Source organism: Cyclopterus lumpus, chromosome 5, assembly GCF_009769545.1.
Source record: "Cyclopterus lumpus isolate fCycLum1 chromosome 5, fCycLum1.pri, whole genome shotgun sequence".
Classification (NCBI taxonomy): domain Eukaryota; kingdom Metazoa; phylum Chordata; class Actinopteri; order Perciformes; family Cyclopteridae; genus Cyclopterus; species Cyclopterus lumpus.
In genome coordinates, this window is record NC_046970.1 from 18,756,858 (window position 1) to 18,775,349 (window position 18,492).

The window sequence follows — 18,492 nt, forward strand, 5'->3', positions numbered from 1 at the left end:
GACTTTTTAAAAATGTTTTATTAAATAATTGCAGCTTGTTAAATGCAAACGTGAAACTTCGAGATAGAGGTTTTGTTTTTTATTCCACCTAAAACTTGCAATACTGTACTTGTAATGATGGGTGTAACCAATCAAAATAAAATATGTTTATGTATAGGAGTACTCACCTGTGCTCTAATGCACTTCTCCTAGATGCACTTAATTGCACACCATTTGAAGTGTCAATTCATTTGATTACTGATGGACTAAAGTGAACAGTCTTATTTTGGTTTGATTGTTGTGCAGTGTAAAATAAGTATGCAGTGGTGGTAGTTTTAGCTTTCTACTGTCTTGTTAAAACAACTACTTCTTCTATACATACACACACACACACACACACACACTAGGAGGAGCATGGAGGAAGCAGTCCCACTGGGGTTTTGTCCCTGACTGTGGTCTATGGGTTCAAAGCTTCTTGCATGGGGAGGAGAGCCCTTAAACAGCATATTAAGCAGGAGTTAATTATATGCCAACCTAAGTGACAAAGGAAAAGAAAAGCCTCCCTCTGAATGGCAAGACAAGAAAAGAGTAAAGTCATTATGCTGCCCACTTCTTTGCATTTGAAAAAAACTCTTATTTTGGCATTTCCATTTCTAACTCGACAGCAAAAGGGAGATCGCATTGAAGAGAGTCAAAAACACTGTTATTGCATCCGTACCGTCTAACTTTTAACATGACAGTCTCACTCAAACCTGTTCAAGAATATGGTTTGAAAATATACAGTACACACGCACACACACACACACACACACACACACACACACACACATCTCTAAAAAAAGAAGCTATATGCGTAACAATTACTTTGGCCTGAGGCAAGAGACAAGATAATGTTTCCAGGAAAATAATTAGTTATGGTCAGTGTGCTTTCGATCTGAAATGTAGATCATATGTGTCAAATAAGGAGCTCCGTTAAACATGAAACAAACACATCAACACTGTTCAATATTTACATCAATGATTTATTACATAAAAACAGAGCCTACTATGATTTATTTAAGTTTGTGCACCTCATTGCTACGGTGAATGTAGCTTCAAATGAGTGAACATTTTTGTGATGTATAGCCTAACTTTATTAATCTGGTAAAGGGTACTTCTTCATACATGTAGGCCTATGGGTATTACCTGTAACGTTAGTGGTTTCTTGCACCAATATGTTCACAAATGTGTGTATTTAACATCCAGCCATAAATGTGTGAATTAGTCAATTATGTGTGTTCCCCTGTAATCTCCTATCAGCTGTCGAGACCCCCTATTTGACCCTTTTGTGGATATCTAGATATTATTTAAAATAACAAATCTGGACATGCCAGACTGCAGATCAGTAGTCTGTTAGGAGAACTTCCCCTTCCCTCGGAGCGAATGAGTCAACTTCAGCATCCCTGCCAGGCTGTAGTGGCTGCCGTGAGTCTACTGTGCCATGCCACAACACCACAATGCCAATATAGTCCAAGCTCACTGGGGCCCCTGAACCAAATATGAGCCAGCGCTGTAAAAAGTAATGGTGGTGATACCGTTTTAAAAATATCACATTAAAAAGTTCACTAAACACAGCAGTTTATACTATAGTGTCAGCAGACGACGAGATGTTGTACAAAGTGCCGAAAGTATCGGACAAGGTGGAAAAGTCTTTTAGTTCCTATATCGGGATATTCTTATAGGGATTTGCTATTTGAGTGTCTTGTGACTCACCGTAGGTGTGCTCAAATCATTAGGATGTATTTTGCGTGAGTTTGCTTGCAGTTAAATTAAGTTGCTATGGTTACTGACAATTAAAACAACTTGATTTTGGACAATTTGAAATGGACATGTGCTCCACAGGACATGGGACATTTTCAGTAGACACGGTGTAATTACCCAAATTTAATTAGGTTGTAAATATTTATAAGTAGGCTATTGGTATTACTTTGTTGTGATGGTCCTGGTTTAAATAAGTGTACAGCAATGGTTCTGTCTGGTTCAAGACAAAGTGAAGAAATACACAAAATTAGGTTTATTCATTTTCTGAAAAATCTCTTGGTTGCACTGCTCACCACCATATCCTGTGAACTCACAAATAAACATGACTTAATTTTAGGCACAAGCCAAAATTTTTGGGAAACCCCTGCTGTATAATATCATATAAAACTACACCCATCACTCTCGTATTTCATGTCTTTTAGATGTCATGTTGATAATATTTTATGAGTCTCTTTCTTACAGCATCCAACAGCCCACAGTGCCAGTCCCCACTGACCACAGAGAGCCCGTCCAGAACTGATGTCACCAAGCACTGCCATTTTTAATGCTCATCCACTTACTTACTGTCGCGGGTGAGCAGATCACTGTGCTCATAATAGACTGCAGTAACATGCAGGTCTGAATCATAATCATAACAAGAGGTTTTTCCAATTAGGACAAGGACAAAATGAATGATGACTTAGGATAAATGTCATCTGCTTGGTCAGTTGGTTACACTTTCAATCATTTTGGGGGATAATGTTGTTGGATCACAATTATGCAGAATATAATTGAACTGCTTACAGGGATTATTTGTGGCGTATTTATAATCTGGTACATCTAAAGCAAAACTTTAAGCTTCAAATTTTCACGTGCCTATAGTAGCCGTAACAATAGTTGTTTCTTGCACTAACATTTTCACAGACTATAGATTAACTGCTTCCAGGGTGATAGATGACACAGTGTGTGCATTCACTTTGTGCTGCAGGGTTTCATTTGTTGTGAATGGAAGAGAAATGCTGTTGGCTGCTTGTCCTCAGGCTGTACTGCACTCTATTGGAGGAAAGATGTCACTGCATTAATCCAGCGGGCACAGAAACAGATGTCATCCAGCGGAGCAGGCGTTATACCCGAGTCTTTACTTTAAACCTTTCTAAATGTGAACCATGTGCAGATTTGGCACATCACAGCGATCGATTGTATGTTGGATCAAAACATCACTTTACAAAAACAGATATGAAAAGAAAAGTTTGACAAACCTTCTGCATCCATCCCGCTGAACATCTTTATTCATAAACTGGTAAAATATAGCACATTTGTATAAAAATGTAGAAAATTGTACACAAAATATAACACTTGGCTTTTTGTCTATTGTAGTTAATGCTACTATTATAGCTTTTAGTTGCTAAAGGTATTATTCTTTTGCCAGCAAAAAAGTCAGAATGAAGGATGACAGTTATAAAAAAAAAAAGAAGAAATGCACACATAGACAGGAACATCCATAAAGTTCATTAATATAAAAAGATAATTTTATACAAAACATCTCATACATTCTAAGGAACAGCACTACCAGTCAATGTTCATGCCCTTATTGCTAGTGTTAGTGTTGTGTTAAAATAGACTATTTGTGCATCTTTTTCTCAGTCATTTTAAGGTGTCTTTGGTAGGTTGTACACTTTTTCCAAAATGAAGAAATGTTCATTCCCGCTAATGCTTAGTAAACTTTGAAGTGACGCAACTATTTTATTCTGAAAAGTCTTGTGAAAGGCTTCCGCAATACGTTAATGTGGCTTTAATACGTCTATACCAGGTGTGTTCTTAAACGACTATTACAAAATTCTGTGATAATTCTTTATCGCTATCAAAATGAGGTTCATGTGAATAGTCATACGAGACAGAAACGTTTCCACACAGTGCTGTAGTCAGTGCAAAGCCACAGTGTAAAATGGGTTCTCCTACTAAGAGCTGCAGCTTTCCTCTGTGTGAAACAGCTCAATAGTCGCAAAAAAGTACCTCATTGTACCCATGACAATATTTCACTACAGTGGCAGCGATTGAAAAAACTTCTGCTTCTTGATCCCCTAATGCAACATTTTCCATATAACTCTTCTTTGGGATTAGAGCCGAAGTGCAGCAGCACTGTACTATGAATGCACCTCAGTTTCTCAAACATAGATACAAACCAGCCGACTCGGGTTTCATTCAAAATAGCCACCATCCTCAGCTGAGTCATGTACTAGTCGTGGGTCAGGTTAATGGTTGAATACATCAGGCCTACTGTAATGTAGAGGGGAGTGCTGCCCACTTATTATAATTGAGCTTTACTCTTCATCCCCTATGAGTGTACCTTTTGCAAGAGCAAGGAACTTTCTGTTTTGCAGTTAGAACCACCACTGAAAAAAAATAAGTACACAGCTGCTTCAGGAACACCTACAGTAAACATATGGAGTGCAAACTATCTGTCTGGAAAGGCAATTACAACATATATGCAATCTGAACACCAAGGATTCAAACACCAACAAGTCCTGAGTGTCTGTGTGTGGACTACGTGTGTGTCTGTGACTGCATTTCTGCAGATATGGGAATACTGATATGCCACTATAGAGAGTGTGTTGCTCATGACAAGGAAAACATCCCTTGCAATACAGATTAATATTGAGTAGCACCCAGAAATGATTTCTCAATCACTAAAAGCACAACTTGAATTCTTCACTGAGCTTTTCAAACAACCATCTTACAAACTCCGTCTGAAAATTGGGCCTTCAGAATCCAAGCAGTCTATCAGAAGACGGGTGATGATGTATCCACTGTCTCATTGTCATATACACAACATATATAAATGTATATAAAACTTATTTACAAGCATCCTTCTCTGCTCCACTGTCGCCACAGCACCATGTGACTGGAATGCCTGTTTGGAAAAAGTTCTGTGTCTTACAGAAAGGCACAAAAAATACCAAGTACCAAGGCAGCGAAGGAACAATACAGCGAGGGAGGTTGAACAGGCACCTTTGGTTTTAAGGTTTTGGGTGGGGATTCTTACAATTTTTAAACCTGTGATGGAATCACATCAATAGCTTTGTCTCAACTCGCAACCAAAATGCATGACAACATATCATCCAGTAGCAACAGCCCCTTATGAGTTCAGGAGCCTGGCTCAAATAAGGGCTAATGTGATGGCTTTACGTATGAAGGCTTATGGGGGATGTCTAAAACAGCACAGAATAATGATCCATTATATGTAATGATCCTTTCAAAAGTTTATCTGTCTTACCCAAAACGAACATTCTTGCGATATCCCGTAAGCAACAGCATTTGAGTGTTTCAAACCCCATGCCGGTTACCCCTGAATACTGGGTTTCATACATTTCCATGTGGGATCTCAATTAAAACATTAAGAACTGGCCAAGGCCTCTACTTGATTGCTAATCTGGGAAAACATGTCCCACGGTCTTCTTCTAAGACAGTGTGTTCAGATATTTATTCTCCCCAGCCAGCGAGGTAAGCATGGACGTCATGTCGCCTACAGCCATGTTGGACAGACCAGAGCCTGCAGCTAGGCTGACAGACGTCTGGGGGGTGGTGAGGCGGGATGAGGCCTGGGAGGAAGACCCCAGCTGGCCATGAAGGGGATTGTTGATTGGGCTGAATGAGGAAGATTCAGCATCATCAATGATAGAGGTGAAGTCTATGCGAGCATTGTCTAGGTCCAGGTTTTCTAAGGCATTGGAGATGGGGCCAGATTCAGGATATGGTGTCATGGGGGCAGGCTTTGTGCCCCCTGTAGGGTCCAGGTTGGAGCCCATACTGTGCTGCTGGTTGAGACAAGGTCCATTCTGGGGGTCCATGTGTTTGTCCATATCCATGCTTATCTGACCTGAATAGTACATGTTGTTATTGGAAGGAGAGAATATTTCATTTTGCTGGTGCTGTGGATGCTGAACGGGAGGAAGTCGGACCGCTCGCCTGGGGCTGGAAGTGGAGTGGACAGGGCTGAGCTGGGGTGGGCTACCTAGGTAGCTTCCTCCTACCTGGGACAGGCTGTTCTGTCGGCTGAGAGGTTTCCGTCCCTGAGGGGGCCTGGGGACCACCATCTCCTGGCCATAACATGAGCCTTGGAGACCTGTCAGCTGCTGGTCTTTAGGTGTCACAGAGCTGGGCCCTCTGCTGTGGGCTGGAGGGGTTATGACCAGGTTCTGGTTGGGGTAGGACGGATAAGGTTGGCTTGAGTAAAGATTCTGATTTTGGTGCTGTGGGCTGTGCTGCATCATTGCTGTCTGGGCACTCATATCCATATTATCAGATAGAGGAGGAGGTTTTATTGCACTCTGCTGCTGCTGATCTTGTTGCTGCTCCCACATGAGTGCTTGCTGTGACTGTACATAGTTCCTCACCATCATCTCCTTCACCTGCATCATTGGGGTTTCTGACCTCTGCCCATCGGACAGTGCAGTGCCAGCACAGCCCAAGCTCAAGCCTCCTCCACTGGGGAAGGAGTTCTGGTTCGGCCCTTGAAACTCACAGCTGGGATTGTTAGAGTTCCTCATCAGGACCTGGCCTGTTTGTTGTGGGTAAACCTGAGGTTGCTGGAGGAGCATCCGCTGCTGTTGGAGCTTTGCACTTTGACAGGCATTTCCGCCTCCCATCCCAGGGTGGAACTGCTGCTCCGGCTTGATGGTGAGTTTGTGGGTTCCATCAGGACTGTTGTAGAGGCCAGTCTGATTGTTGAAGTGGGCCTGTGTCTGTTGAGGCTGCAGGCTAGGATCTGAATACTGCATTCCTCGCTGGTTTTGGAGAGCATGGTTAGAAGTTTGGATTTGGCTGTGGGAATCACTCCAAGTGCCACCAGCTTCAACGCCCTGGCCTGTGCTCGGATAGTGGGGGCCCGAGGGACTGAGCTGGCAGGTGCTCATACTGTACTCGGCCTGCTGGAGAAGTGTGTTAGACATGCCCTCTGAGGGAATAGGCCGTGCTTGGCCCATTGGATTCCCACCAGCCCTGGAAGTGTTTTCCCCTCCCTGGTTCTGGTAGTGCCCCTGCATGTAACCCTGGTCTGGGCAGCTCAGAGAGTCATGGCTTGGGGACAGTTGGTTTCCAAGAGAACCTCCAACTCCTACAAGAGTTTGCTGCTGTTGCTGGTATCCCATGAAGCTCCTCTCCCCAGGGGGCAGCATCATGGCACGATCCCTACCATCAACAGGGGCAAGGTGAGCCTCCATACCCAAGGCCTCCATCATTACATTCTCTGTAATGCTAGGTGGACGAGGGGAGTACAGGTGGCGGGCAAGGCTGGTGTCAGAGCCACGGTGTTGCAGCGCATTCCTTCTGCCCATCATGGCTATGTTATTAAGGCTATTGAAGCGCTTGGGGAGAGCTTGTGGATCGGCTACTGATCGAACCGGGTCACTGGCTCGCCTGCTGTTGTTACCTGGAGCCTGGTGAGGGTAGATAACACCTGTGCCATATTCTGTGTTGGAACTGTGCCTACGTGGACCACCTTGTTGAAGAAAGGGAGGCAGAGGCTGCCCCTGGTACTCACTCAAAACACCTCCTCTTCTCGCTGGAGTGCCTGGCTGCTCCATATTGGGTAAAGGAGTAGGTGGTGGTCCACCAGTTGCTGCAGCATATTTGGCCTTTAGGCTGTATTGCTGGGCGGGTGTTAAGTTAGGAAGCCCTGGCAATCCTCCTCCTTCGGGACATGGAGCACCTCTGCGATTGGTCTCAGGAGACAGGGGGTCTCCCCCACTATGCTCTGGGCTGAGGAGGTGACATCCTCCCCCTCCTGTTCCTCCCATTTGTGAGACCTCACTGGAGCGGCGGCTGGACAAGTACGGAGACACCATGGAGGACCGACGGCTGACGGTATATGCAGAACTTAGGCTGCTGGTGCCGCTACCTCTCCTGTCATTAGAAGAGCAGCCAAGCGGTGTGCCACCTCCTAACTCGTGATTGGACAGCTCCATAACTCGGCGATTTGAGAGCAGTGGAGAAGGTGCGCACATTCCCATATGCTCCCCTGGACCTGAAAGTGAACATCCAGAAGGAGGAAATTGCTTAAAGGCAGTTTGTCAATAGAAACAAAGAATGTACATTTGGATGTCCGATTGAAATCAATCATAGTTATGATAAACTAAGACTGTGCCCACAACAGAGTTCTGAATATCAATATGCTATTTAATCACAGAACATACCAGGAAGTGCAGGTAGCTTGTTATTGGCACAGCGGCTGGGAGGGGTTGGCCTGCGGATTTGCTTCAGCTTGTCAATCTTCAGGTTCTCCAGCCTCTTCAAAGCCTGAGCAGACATTCCCATTGTTCCTACACCGACTGGCTCCCCTCCTCCACCTGCAACTCCATCCTCCAGTGCTGTGAGATCCTCCAGACTGCCAGCTGCGTTTAGGTTCATCTCAACCCCGCTGTCATTGTTGTTGGCGCTCCCCAGTGGAGAACGTTCGCTACTGCAGGATGATTGACCACCAGGGCTTGGCTGGGATTTCTGAAAGAAGTGATAGACAGTATTATCGTGACAACCCTCTTTGGTTATTCCCTTATATTTAAAGGATCTTGGAGGCCATAACATAAATGTATCACTCACCAGAGCATTCTCAGGAGCCAACAGCTTGCAGTCCTCCCTGCGTGTCTCCTCTTTCTCCAGCAGTAGTTCAGAGCTCTGGCCCCCAGGGGTCATAGCTGAACCAAGGGGTCGAGGTCCTGTGTCTCCACGGTGCTTCTTGGTGATGTGGGCTTCAGGGCCGTGTACCGTCTTGACATGTTTACGCAAAGAGCTTGGATCTGTGTACCGCTTAGTGCAGCCGGGGATCTTACATACATAAGGTTTCTGTAAAAGAACAAAGCATCTGTCAATACACAAATTATTGATTGTGTGTGCAGTCTTGCATTCCAAAACCAACTTTACTGCAACTTATGGAAGTGTCTCTCATAAGTAGCAGTTTGCCATTCTTTGCTCAATACAAACTAATGCCGGTGTAATTTGCTGTAGCTGACATTATGGACGTCCAACATATTTGGAGAAGAGTGAATCTCTACAAGACTTGTATATTAATTATTTTTATATTAACTAACCAAATACTAAAACATAAAGCGCTCATCTGTTTTCCTTGGAAAGATAAAGTATGGTTCATTACAGTTTTAATAATGTACCCTACAAAGCCTGATGTCAAGTTACTGTTCAAACTATTGTACTTTTCCATGGTGCACACCACAGTACCTCATTGGAGTGAGTTCGGTTCTGGTGCTTGGCCCGGTCTGAAGCATTAGAGAAGGCCTTGTTACAGCCTTCATGTTCACACACGTATGGTTTCTCTCCGGTGTGAGAGCGCAGGTGGGTCTTTAAATTCTCCAGGCGAGAGTAGGCCTTATTACAGCCCTCAAACTAAAACAGAAAGACAGAACGGTTTTATAACAACAGCCAAGTTCCAATAAAGAGGACAACTTCTAAAAGCCGAATGAAAACAGATATAGAAACAGAGAGAAATAAAGTACATAAACTGAGACTAAAGATACACTCACAGTGCACTTATGTGGCTTCTCTCCTGTGTGTCTGCGCATATGAACCACCAGCATGTACTGGGCTTTGAAAGGCCTCTGTTCTCGAGAGCATTCCTGCCAGTGACACACAAACTCCTTCTTTTCTCCATGGATGTGCTCATTGTTGATGTGCTGTTAAATAAAATAGGTACATCAAAGTGTTCTCATGTAGATACCTTTTTGTTAAAAAAAACTGTATATTTTCCTTCTTTTGTGGCTCTCAATCTGTAGATATGTGTCTTACATGAACGAGCTGGTCTTGCGTGTCAAATTCCTTGCTGCAGCTCTCCCAGTGACAGTTGGTTTCATAGATGGCCTCTGGTTCAGGCTTCCCGTCATCCTTGTCCAAGTCATCTCTGCCATCCAGTAGACCAAGAAGAGGATCCTGAAGAAACACATAGGTTCAAACCAGAAGTTTATGGCTCAAGATGAAGGAAATAGTGTACAAATAAAGGTTATTTTGGACATGTAAATCCCACCTTCTGGCAACCAAAAAGTATATTTTGAGTGTTTGCTTGGCTGTTTGCCAAGTTGTAATTCGCTCGTAGTTGTCCGAAGTAAAAGAAGATATTAACTTTGAATCATCTTCTAGTGCACACATTGGAAATATAACTTCTGTTCTAACCGCTAATCCAAACCGCTGGTAATATATCAGATTTAAGTTGAAGTGATTCTCCAGGAAAATATGTCTAACTCTAGCTTGTTGTTATTTTGGCTTGTCGTGTGTTATTCCGAGGAGATGATTCGATGATCTAAAACATCTTTCTGAGAAGATTACCGAACAAGGGAATTAGGCAGCAATATAACAGCAAGTTGAGGAAAACAGGTATTGATTTTCACTTGTTAAACTGTGTGGAAAATGTGAAATGATGGCAAAGTGTGTAACAGGTTTTGCATCTGTGCAAACTTGTATATAACAGATGAATCTAAATATCAGCTATCAGCCAGTAATGTTCTTCTTTGATGAACTAGTGCGTCATAAAATCAGATCATGAAAGCTGCACATAAAGTACTTGCGTGCTGACTGTAATACCTAGAAAATGGTCAGCAAGACAACACCTGCAATATGGGCCCATATCAGTCAATATATGAGAAATTGACATATCCTTTTATACTGCAGCATGTGTGAGAATAAGAGTGTTTCTGCACCTGAGTGCCAGTGGAAGAAGGACTGGCCACATCCCCCTCTGACCTCTCCTCCAGGCTCTTTAGATTCATGCCATCCATCACACCTCCCAGCCCTGGCTCTGTCTTCAGCTACAAATACAAAAACACACATCATATTACCTTTTTGATTCTGTCTCTCAAAGACATTAGCATTCATAAGATGAACACACATTTTGAATCCTCCCTGTCATAGACCTCTCTTAGCTTCATACTCCCTCTTCCCCATCCATCCTCTCCCAGGAAATATCAAGCGTTGTTTACACCGATGAATTGCTTTGAGTGCTTTGTAAAGTGAGTGAGAGGTCCGTCTTACGTGTCCATGCTTGGGTGGAGCGTGGAGCCGAGGATTGTGGGGCGGTAAGCGGGAGGCTTGGCAGGGTCCTGGAGTGTGTCCACCCAGAGGCGTCCCCCCGCCTCCTCCATACATGGACACTTGTTGCCTGGATTGGCAGTTTATATTGCTGGAATAGCCAAGGGACGGGCTGCAGAGTATCAGAGAAAACCATAGCATCAAACTTTATGCCTCAAAGAAAACGTTGATTATTTTTGATGCTATTTTAAAATCATGGAATGTGCAGCAGATATGGACATTGCTTTTTTGGTGGAATAGTCAAATATCCGACCTCATGGCGCTCACAGAGAGGTGGCCGTAGGAACTGGCCCCATTCGCGTTGCAGCGAGAGTTGACAAAGGCCACCAGGGAGTTGGGGGATGTTCGGATCACTGTCTGCAGGTCGACACTGGCATCCGAAAGAGGAGAGATGGACAGAGCTCTCTTTTTACTCAGCTTCAGTATGGAACGAGGTGTGGCGAACCTCGAGCCTGAAGGGGAACAGAGGACAGCAAGAGCAGGAGAGTTAGCGTTGATGCTACAAAACCTTTTAGGGACCTGCTTTGTATTTAAAGGAAACGGAGGGTAGCGTTAACTTACCATCACCTGAGCCAATCTGATCAGAGCCAGGCTGAAACTGGCAGAAGTTGTGATGAGAGGACATCATGTTGTTCTGGTTACAGTAGGGGGTGCTATTGCCACCTTTTGGACATAAAGGACAGAGAGAAACACTGAAACATACCACTGCAAAGATTCACATTAACATGAGTGTGTTAGCCTCTAGGCTGCTGTGACTCACAGTGCAGCCCTGTGTGTGCACATGTTTAAAGCAGCATGTTTATCTGCAGCCTTGAGCATCGAACAAGAGCTGAATGGTCGAGCAATAATAGACAGACACTTGCATTGAGGATGGCTGCAGGTGAATCAGTCATTTGAAGGTTTACCGTAAGTATAGTAGCAAGAAGCATTGTGAAATCTAGCTTTCATGTAATGGCAAGTGAACAAGAGCAACTAGTGACTGCCCGGCAATGTGTTATGGTCTAGAGTAGAGTCTAGACTCTTTCTTCTTAGTTTCTTGGTTTCTTTTTAGGAAATGAGAGAAAAAATAAGGATAAGCTGGGAAAGTATGTGAAGTAGAATTGACACAAAGAGACTGTAACAGTAATCCGCTGGAATTTATTATTCATACTTTTTTTTTAAAGGGTCTCTTTTCTGTAATAAGCTGAAGATACCCCCGTGCACAACGGTATCTCAATGGGTAGACCAAGGGAAATAAAATTAAAATACCGTCTGACACCAGGGTTCTAGTATAGACATAATTGTATTGACAAATTACATTTAAAAGTAAGAAAGGGCAAACTATGCGTTTTGCATGTTGCTTCATCGGATTCACTTCAAGTTAATTACCTGAGTGATTAAGATTAGCCCAAGCTGTGGTTTCTCTGAGTAACACATTATATCTCAGTAGTACAACCGGCCTTCTGTTGACTGGATGTTTCCTTTTATAGAAATCTGGGAAGTCTCTGTTTCTTCCTCAGTCTCTCAGGTATCTTTAAATCCAAATCAGTAGCAGCTGTGAGATTAAGCAGATGTAAAAGATACTCAGACTCACTCTCTGGGGGCGGCATGCCCCTGTGGCCCATCATACTGAGTGGCGGCGGGGCCTGAGGTGGCCTCATATATTGATCCATGCAGTGGCCAATTCCCTGTCCAGGTCCATGAGTCATACTGGGAGTCATGGGATTATACATAGCGCGGCAGTCCTGGGGAGGGCCGTTGTGGAGCGAGCCACGCAGCGAAGACACATCACTGTAGGGAGACTGGTCTGATGGGACCAGGCTGCAGACAACATAGAAATGCATCATTCATCTAAAATTATTGTCAAAAATGGCAACTGCGAAAGGACATGATAATAAGCAATATAAATAACAGAATGACAAAACAGCACTGTTTTCTCTTTTTTAAATTCCTAGTCCTGAACATGATTCAGAGACAATTTGGGCTTGAAACATTACACATAATAGAAATAGAGCACTAAGAGTGTCTCTGAGAGGCAGACGGCATCATAGAGAAACATATTCAATAGTGGTAGGTGTGCAGATTTAAAAGAAAATGAAATGAAATACAGAAAATAAATAAATAATCAAATGGGAAATACACATTGACTTTTTGGCCTAGGTAAATGCGAAAAGATTGTGCCAATTGAAAAGCTTCTATAAATACCACCATATCTATTTGCTAAACCATTTTATAGTAACTCTTTAGAGGTGGCGCACAGAGGGAAGCACTGCCTTGTGGTGTCTGGTTCTCGCCACTAGATGGCGTGTAGCCCTCATATTGGTCTTCACTGTGGAAATGTACTCATCTGGGTTTTCCCCTACCAAACTAGAGAAGGGACGCTTCAATGGAACTTTCCAGTCCTCACATGAATTTCAATGTTTTCTCTGACCTTCTCTCAGTCTCACTGGACAGTTAAAAATCTGTCTCTCCTCTTCTTTTTCTCCTTCTCTCTGTCCCTTTCGCTCCTCTCCTAAAGGGGCAGACTTCATCTATCCACCTCCTCCTAAGTCGTCCTTTCAGGTCTCTAATTCCTTCACCACAACGTGTATTCCACACAGGAGCTTAATCTGTCCCCTCTAATCCACTGTGCTGGTTCCCCCCGACTCTACCTCTCCCTCCCATTCTCACTCCTTTCTCCCTTTCTCTTCTCCCATTCACCCCTTCTGTTCCACTTCTCTGTTTCTCCCCCCTCCCTCCCTCTCTCTCACTCTTTCTCTCTCTGTTACTTTCTATCTCCTCATCCTCCCTTCTTCTCCCCTCCTGCTCCTCTGTCTCTGTCCTGACCAGCCACCTTTCTCTCCATCTCTCTCTGTTTCTCCCTCACTCTGGGTAACCTGAGCGGGGTGCGAGGCAGTCATGCAGAGCGCAGCGGGGCCTGGTCAGCCTGTAATTAGCAGCTGTCAGAGAGAGGCCGAGTCCACCCGCAACCTGGGTGGCATGTGGAAGGGGGGGGGGTGGGAGGAGTGAGGGCCTGAGCTAGCACTGCGTCCACAACAATCAGAATATCTGTGGGATGAAAATAGGTACAGTTTCTGAACAGCTAGCCTGGCTCTGTCCACAGTTAGAAAAAATGTATCATCACGATGTCAACCCCGTGCAGAAACAAAACAATTTGTGATTTTAGGGGCAGCGCTCATAGTTCACTTTGGGCCGGGCGCGGTGACTGTGCACAACTTGTCGAAGTCTTGTTATCGCAGTGACTTTGCCAGGTTTTATAACATTCTACCATATCTGTCAACACACGCAATAGAAGTGTTGGCTGTCTGGATGGACTGCAGGCCTGCATTAATCTGCTGGGCCCCTATGTTGACTGATATTAGCTCTCACAGATATATCGTCAGTGTTGTATTTGTTGGCATATTTATGAGGTTACTCCAAAATTGTCACCGTTACACGTTTGTTCTCTATATGGCACTGAAAGTTTGTTTAACTTTAACACTTTTTCAGAAACTGCTGTGTATGTTTAGGTCTGTCACAATAATACTACTAATTTTGTTGGACGATATATCATCCAAGAAATAGTTGTGATCAATTATTCTGTCTTGTCAATGTAATGACAATGAATATATATTAATGCAAGTAAAAAGAGCAATAGCATTTTCATTCTTCATAATATTAATACAAATCTAAAAAACTAAATAAAACTGCACAGCCAAAACAATAATAAACATTGTCTTTTTTTAGGCTGACAGTACCAGGCTTGCTTTTCCGCCTACCTCCCTTCTATATGCTAAAATAGACTAAGATAGCATCACACTAACTCTGTACTTATCATTGAGAGGGGTGTCGATCGTCTCATTGATACTCTTGGAAAGAAAGAAAATAAGCAAATTTCTTTAAATGTTATATTTCTGAAACTGTTTTCACATAAGTCGCCACGTCAAACGTAGGTTAAAATGCAGCCACAGAGCGATGAGCTAACTACTGTCTTACCCTCTGGAGGGCTGGCTGGGTGAGGTCTCGTAGTGGTACAGCCCCTGGTGTGGCTGCATGTCCACTGGCATTGGAGCTCCGAGACCTACTGCTCCCCGTACAGCCTGGACCTGACGCACAAACACAAGGACACGCTTAGGGTGAAATGAGGAAACCTAAACAAACCCCACCAAACTAAACTAAACTACTACTAAAAAGGCCAATGGACAAAAACAATTGTGGTTGGGTGGAGAAGAAAAAGATGATGTAGGTTGTTAATAACAGACCAAACCAAACCAAACAGTTTCAGTGCAAAACAATCTCCCTGTGAAAAGCTTGAGTCATACATATTCTAAACAAAGCCAGTACACAGAACTGAATGCATTACTCAAGCAAAAGTACAAATGTAAAAATACATTTTGCAGTCTGGCATTCAAATATAACTTAGGTTAGAAGTCACATTTAGGTAGGAATAAAAACCAACAGCACTCATAGTGAGCATTGTTAATGGTGGAGCTATACCCGCTTCAATCCATCATATTTAATTGGATTAGTTCATGTTTGGAATATTACATATGAATTGCAAGATGTTTCATAAGTATAGTCCGTCATATATGAATAACAGCTACAACACTTCTCAAAAGACATAAGGTCTCATGCAATGCGTAACGTTATGAGATACTGTTTGCAGGTGTACTGGAGGAAAACCCCATTACAGGTGTGTTGACAGTTAACGTGATTTAAAGGTCAGACACAAGGTTGTTTTCGTATACATTTATGTCTGAGAATTGAGTTTTCTTTGAGAGAAAACAAAGCTAGAGTTGCCCTTCTGCAGTCATACCTTTATCATAAGAAATATAAGCATATAAAGCTCCATTTGGATAAATGAAATATCCATAAATATCCATAAGTACATATGCTCTCCCCTAAATAGCAACATAAAATGGTGTACGCTCTACAAATTGGACTTTAAAAGCAGGTCATGTGATGGTACTGATGTGCCCTGACACACTGCCACAGAGAAGACACAACCCTGTGACCCAAACAGTGGGCTTTGCTGTAATCTCTCTTCTTTAAACAATGTTGTGCACCTCAAACACTGCTGAATAACACTAAAAAGCATCTTCCCATCTTGGAAAGTCAGGGAAAAGACCTGTAGGAGAAGAACATCTGGGTTTTGCCTCAAAGCTTAAAAAAACAATAACTAGTTGCTGGATAGTAGCAAAAGAAACGTAGAGCAATGATCGTAGAACAAAGCGATCTATTGTATGAAACTCATATTGAGATGGTATCTTTCAGCAGGAGTGCATGTGTAAGGTAATTCTAGCTGAGAGATCTTTGGAACCAGCACCTGCTTATTACATCCAACCACATCAGTGCAGGTACTAATAGTCGGGACTGTGGGCTCTTAAATGCTTACACAGGTAATTAGGACAAAAACAAATACTGTACCCGTTAATGTCATAGCTACCACAAATGGTAATCCTAAACATGCTTATTCTTTTTTTCTTAACGAAAGAAAATGCAACAGTAAATGTTTACGTTGATTAAGAAAAAGAGTTATCGGACTATCTTGCACTATTCTTGTACTCTTGCCATGTATGCTGAATCAAAATATTGCATTGCTGCTGTTCATGTGACAAGTGCTTCAACCCAAACTGGGACAGCTCCTGTCCACTGCAGATGAAAGCTCTGTTGCCGGGCCAGTTATGTAGTAGCACAAGTGTTAAAAGGGCAGTAGGGACCTATTTAAGCCCACAAGCCACCAGGGGGGATTTGATACGCAGAGTTAGCGAGTGGCTAAATGATGTGGGCGGTCCGGGGCTAATTGCATATATTCAGCGCCTGCTTCGGATGTGTGTATGATAATTAGCCGGAAGTGCTAAATAGAGATCTCGCCGAGCACCTCAGCTGTCCAGAACCCATAAATACCGAGAAGGGGGTCGCCAGACAGCCTGTCACACACACACACACACACACACACTCACACGCTGACACACCTGTCAGTCTCACCAGGGGGTAGCATAATAATCTAGTGGCCACCAAGTCTGTAGAGAATGTGTGCGTGTGTGCGTGCGTGCGTGTGTGCGTGCGTGTATGTGAAAGAGTGAGTGTGACTGAATATACCGAAGTAGTTTGTACTGTGAAAGCAGTGGCAGGTGTGGAGACAAGTGTATTTAGAGTGCAGCGTATGTGTGTGTGTGTGTGTGTGTGTGTGTGTGTGTGTGTGTGAGTGCGTGTGTGTGTGTGTGTGTGTGTGTGTGTGTGTGTTCGACATGATAAATGGTGGTGGATCTCGGAGTAAGAGTGAATAATGTATGAGACCACCTGTGCATGAGCAAGCTGGAATTTCTTTGAAAAATATGTTTGCAAGTGTTTCTCCAGGGAGCGAGTGAGTGTGTGAGTGTTACTGTTGTATAGCTCCGTGCTCACATACTCATTTGTGTGTTGGGAAATTAATCTGCATGGAACATAGAGTGTGCTCTTATTCAGTCAATTACTGTAAAGCAAGTGGAAACATAGAATAAGAATTCAACATAATTCATGTTTGCCAAGTCTGAGCACCCCTGTCTTCTAAAAATTGCATTTATAGAATAAATATGTGCAGTTAATGCATCAAGATGACATCTTTTATCAGTATAGTTCAGAAATGCTTCACATTGACGTATCTGCCAAGTTGCAAAACGTTGATACTGAATATTATTGCAAAACATCAAAGAACAAACCCCATGTATAAATGTGTAAACACGTGCATAAATTCAAAGATTAATTTATTGTCATTATGCAACATGGGGATGCACAACGAAATGCAGTTGTAGCCCATTTTCAACACAAGAAAAACATGCCAAACAAAACAAAAACAGTAGTGCATTCCTGTAGTGCATTATTTTTTAAATTTGCATCATAAGGAATGTACCTAGGGCTGTGTACTGTATGTGTACATATATGTATTTCTTCATCTATTTATATACAGTGTGTCAGCACATATAGATGGATGATGACATTATGCACGGTGCTGATACAGGTGTCGTGGCTATTTTAGGTCGATTTCTTGTGAGAAACTCTCAGGGAGTTTGCTCGCTGGTGTAATTTTGTGGTGCTGGGTTTTAGAGGGATGGGGCAGAAACATATTAAAAACCCCAAGGCCATAAATCAAACGGCTAACCAAACAAGACTGCTCCGCTGCGGCACAGTGAGCTGGGCAGGAACCAAGCAGCTGAGGATGAGGACAGGATGTTCAGCCCCTTTCTACACCCAAAAGCTCTCCATTCAAACACTCCAGCTTCACACGCCTGCTACACCCCTCCACATACTAGTTAGCCACACCTAAAACAAGGCATCTCTAACCTCACACAACCACTTTGTCCTCGGCATCGTCAGCCATGCTCCAAAATCTAATGGAAAAAAGTCCATGAATATAGAATTAGTATGTGGCAAACAGTATACTTCAATAAGAAGAGTTGCATGCTTTGTAGAAATTAGGCTAATAAATGTTTTAAATAAATGGATCAATAATTTATTCTAAACAATGAATTATGACAAAAAAGCCATCAAGATCACAGATGCCAGTGATGTCTCATCGACTAATTGAATAAACTGAGCAATCACTTTATCAAAGTATTCCAGCGAGTACGACAGACTGGGGACCGGCGGCAGTTGCAGGTAAATTTGCAGCACACACCACCACGTAGACAATGTGTATATGTGTTGTATGTG

At 43.1% G+C, this 18,492-nt stretch overlaps 1 protein-coding gene across 1 annotated transcript; it reads right to left on the reverse strand.

Annotated features, from left to right (window-relative positions):
* Positions 1 to 4,634: 4,634 nt before the first annotated feature.
* Positions 4,635 to 14,867, reverse strand: gli1 (GLI family zinc finger 1). The gene is made up of 12 exons (XM_034533012.1): positions 14,797 to 14,867; positions 12,406 to 12,642; positions 11,404 to 11,495; positions 11,096 to 11,294; positions 10,786 to 10,954; positions 10,455 to 10,562; positions 9,550 to 9,690; positions 9,288 to 9,437; positions 8,986 to 9,150; positions 8,353 to 8,595; positions 7,950 to 8,253; positions 4,635 to 7,780 (listed from the first exon to the last, which is right to left on the reverse strand). The coding sequence occupies exons 1-12, from the start codon at positions 14,865 to 14,867 to the stop codon at positions 5,217 to 5,219; spliced, it is 4,443 nt and encodes a 1,480-aa protein (XP_034388903.1). The 3' UTR covers positions 4,635 to 5,216.
* Between the last annotated feature and the right edge of the window lie 3,625 nt (positions 14,868 to 18,492).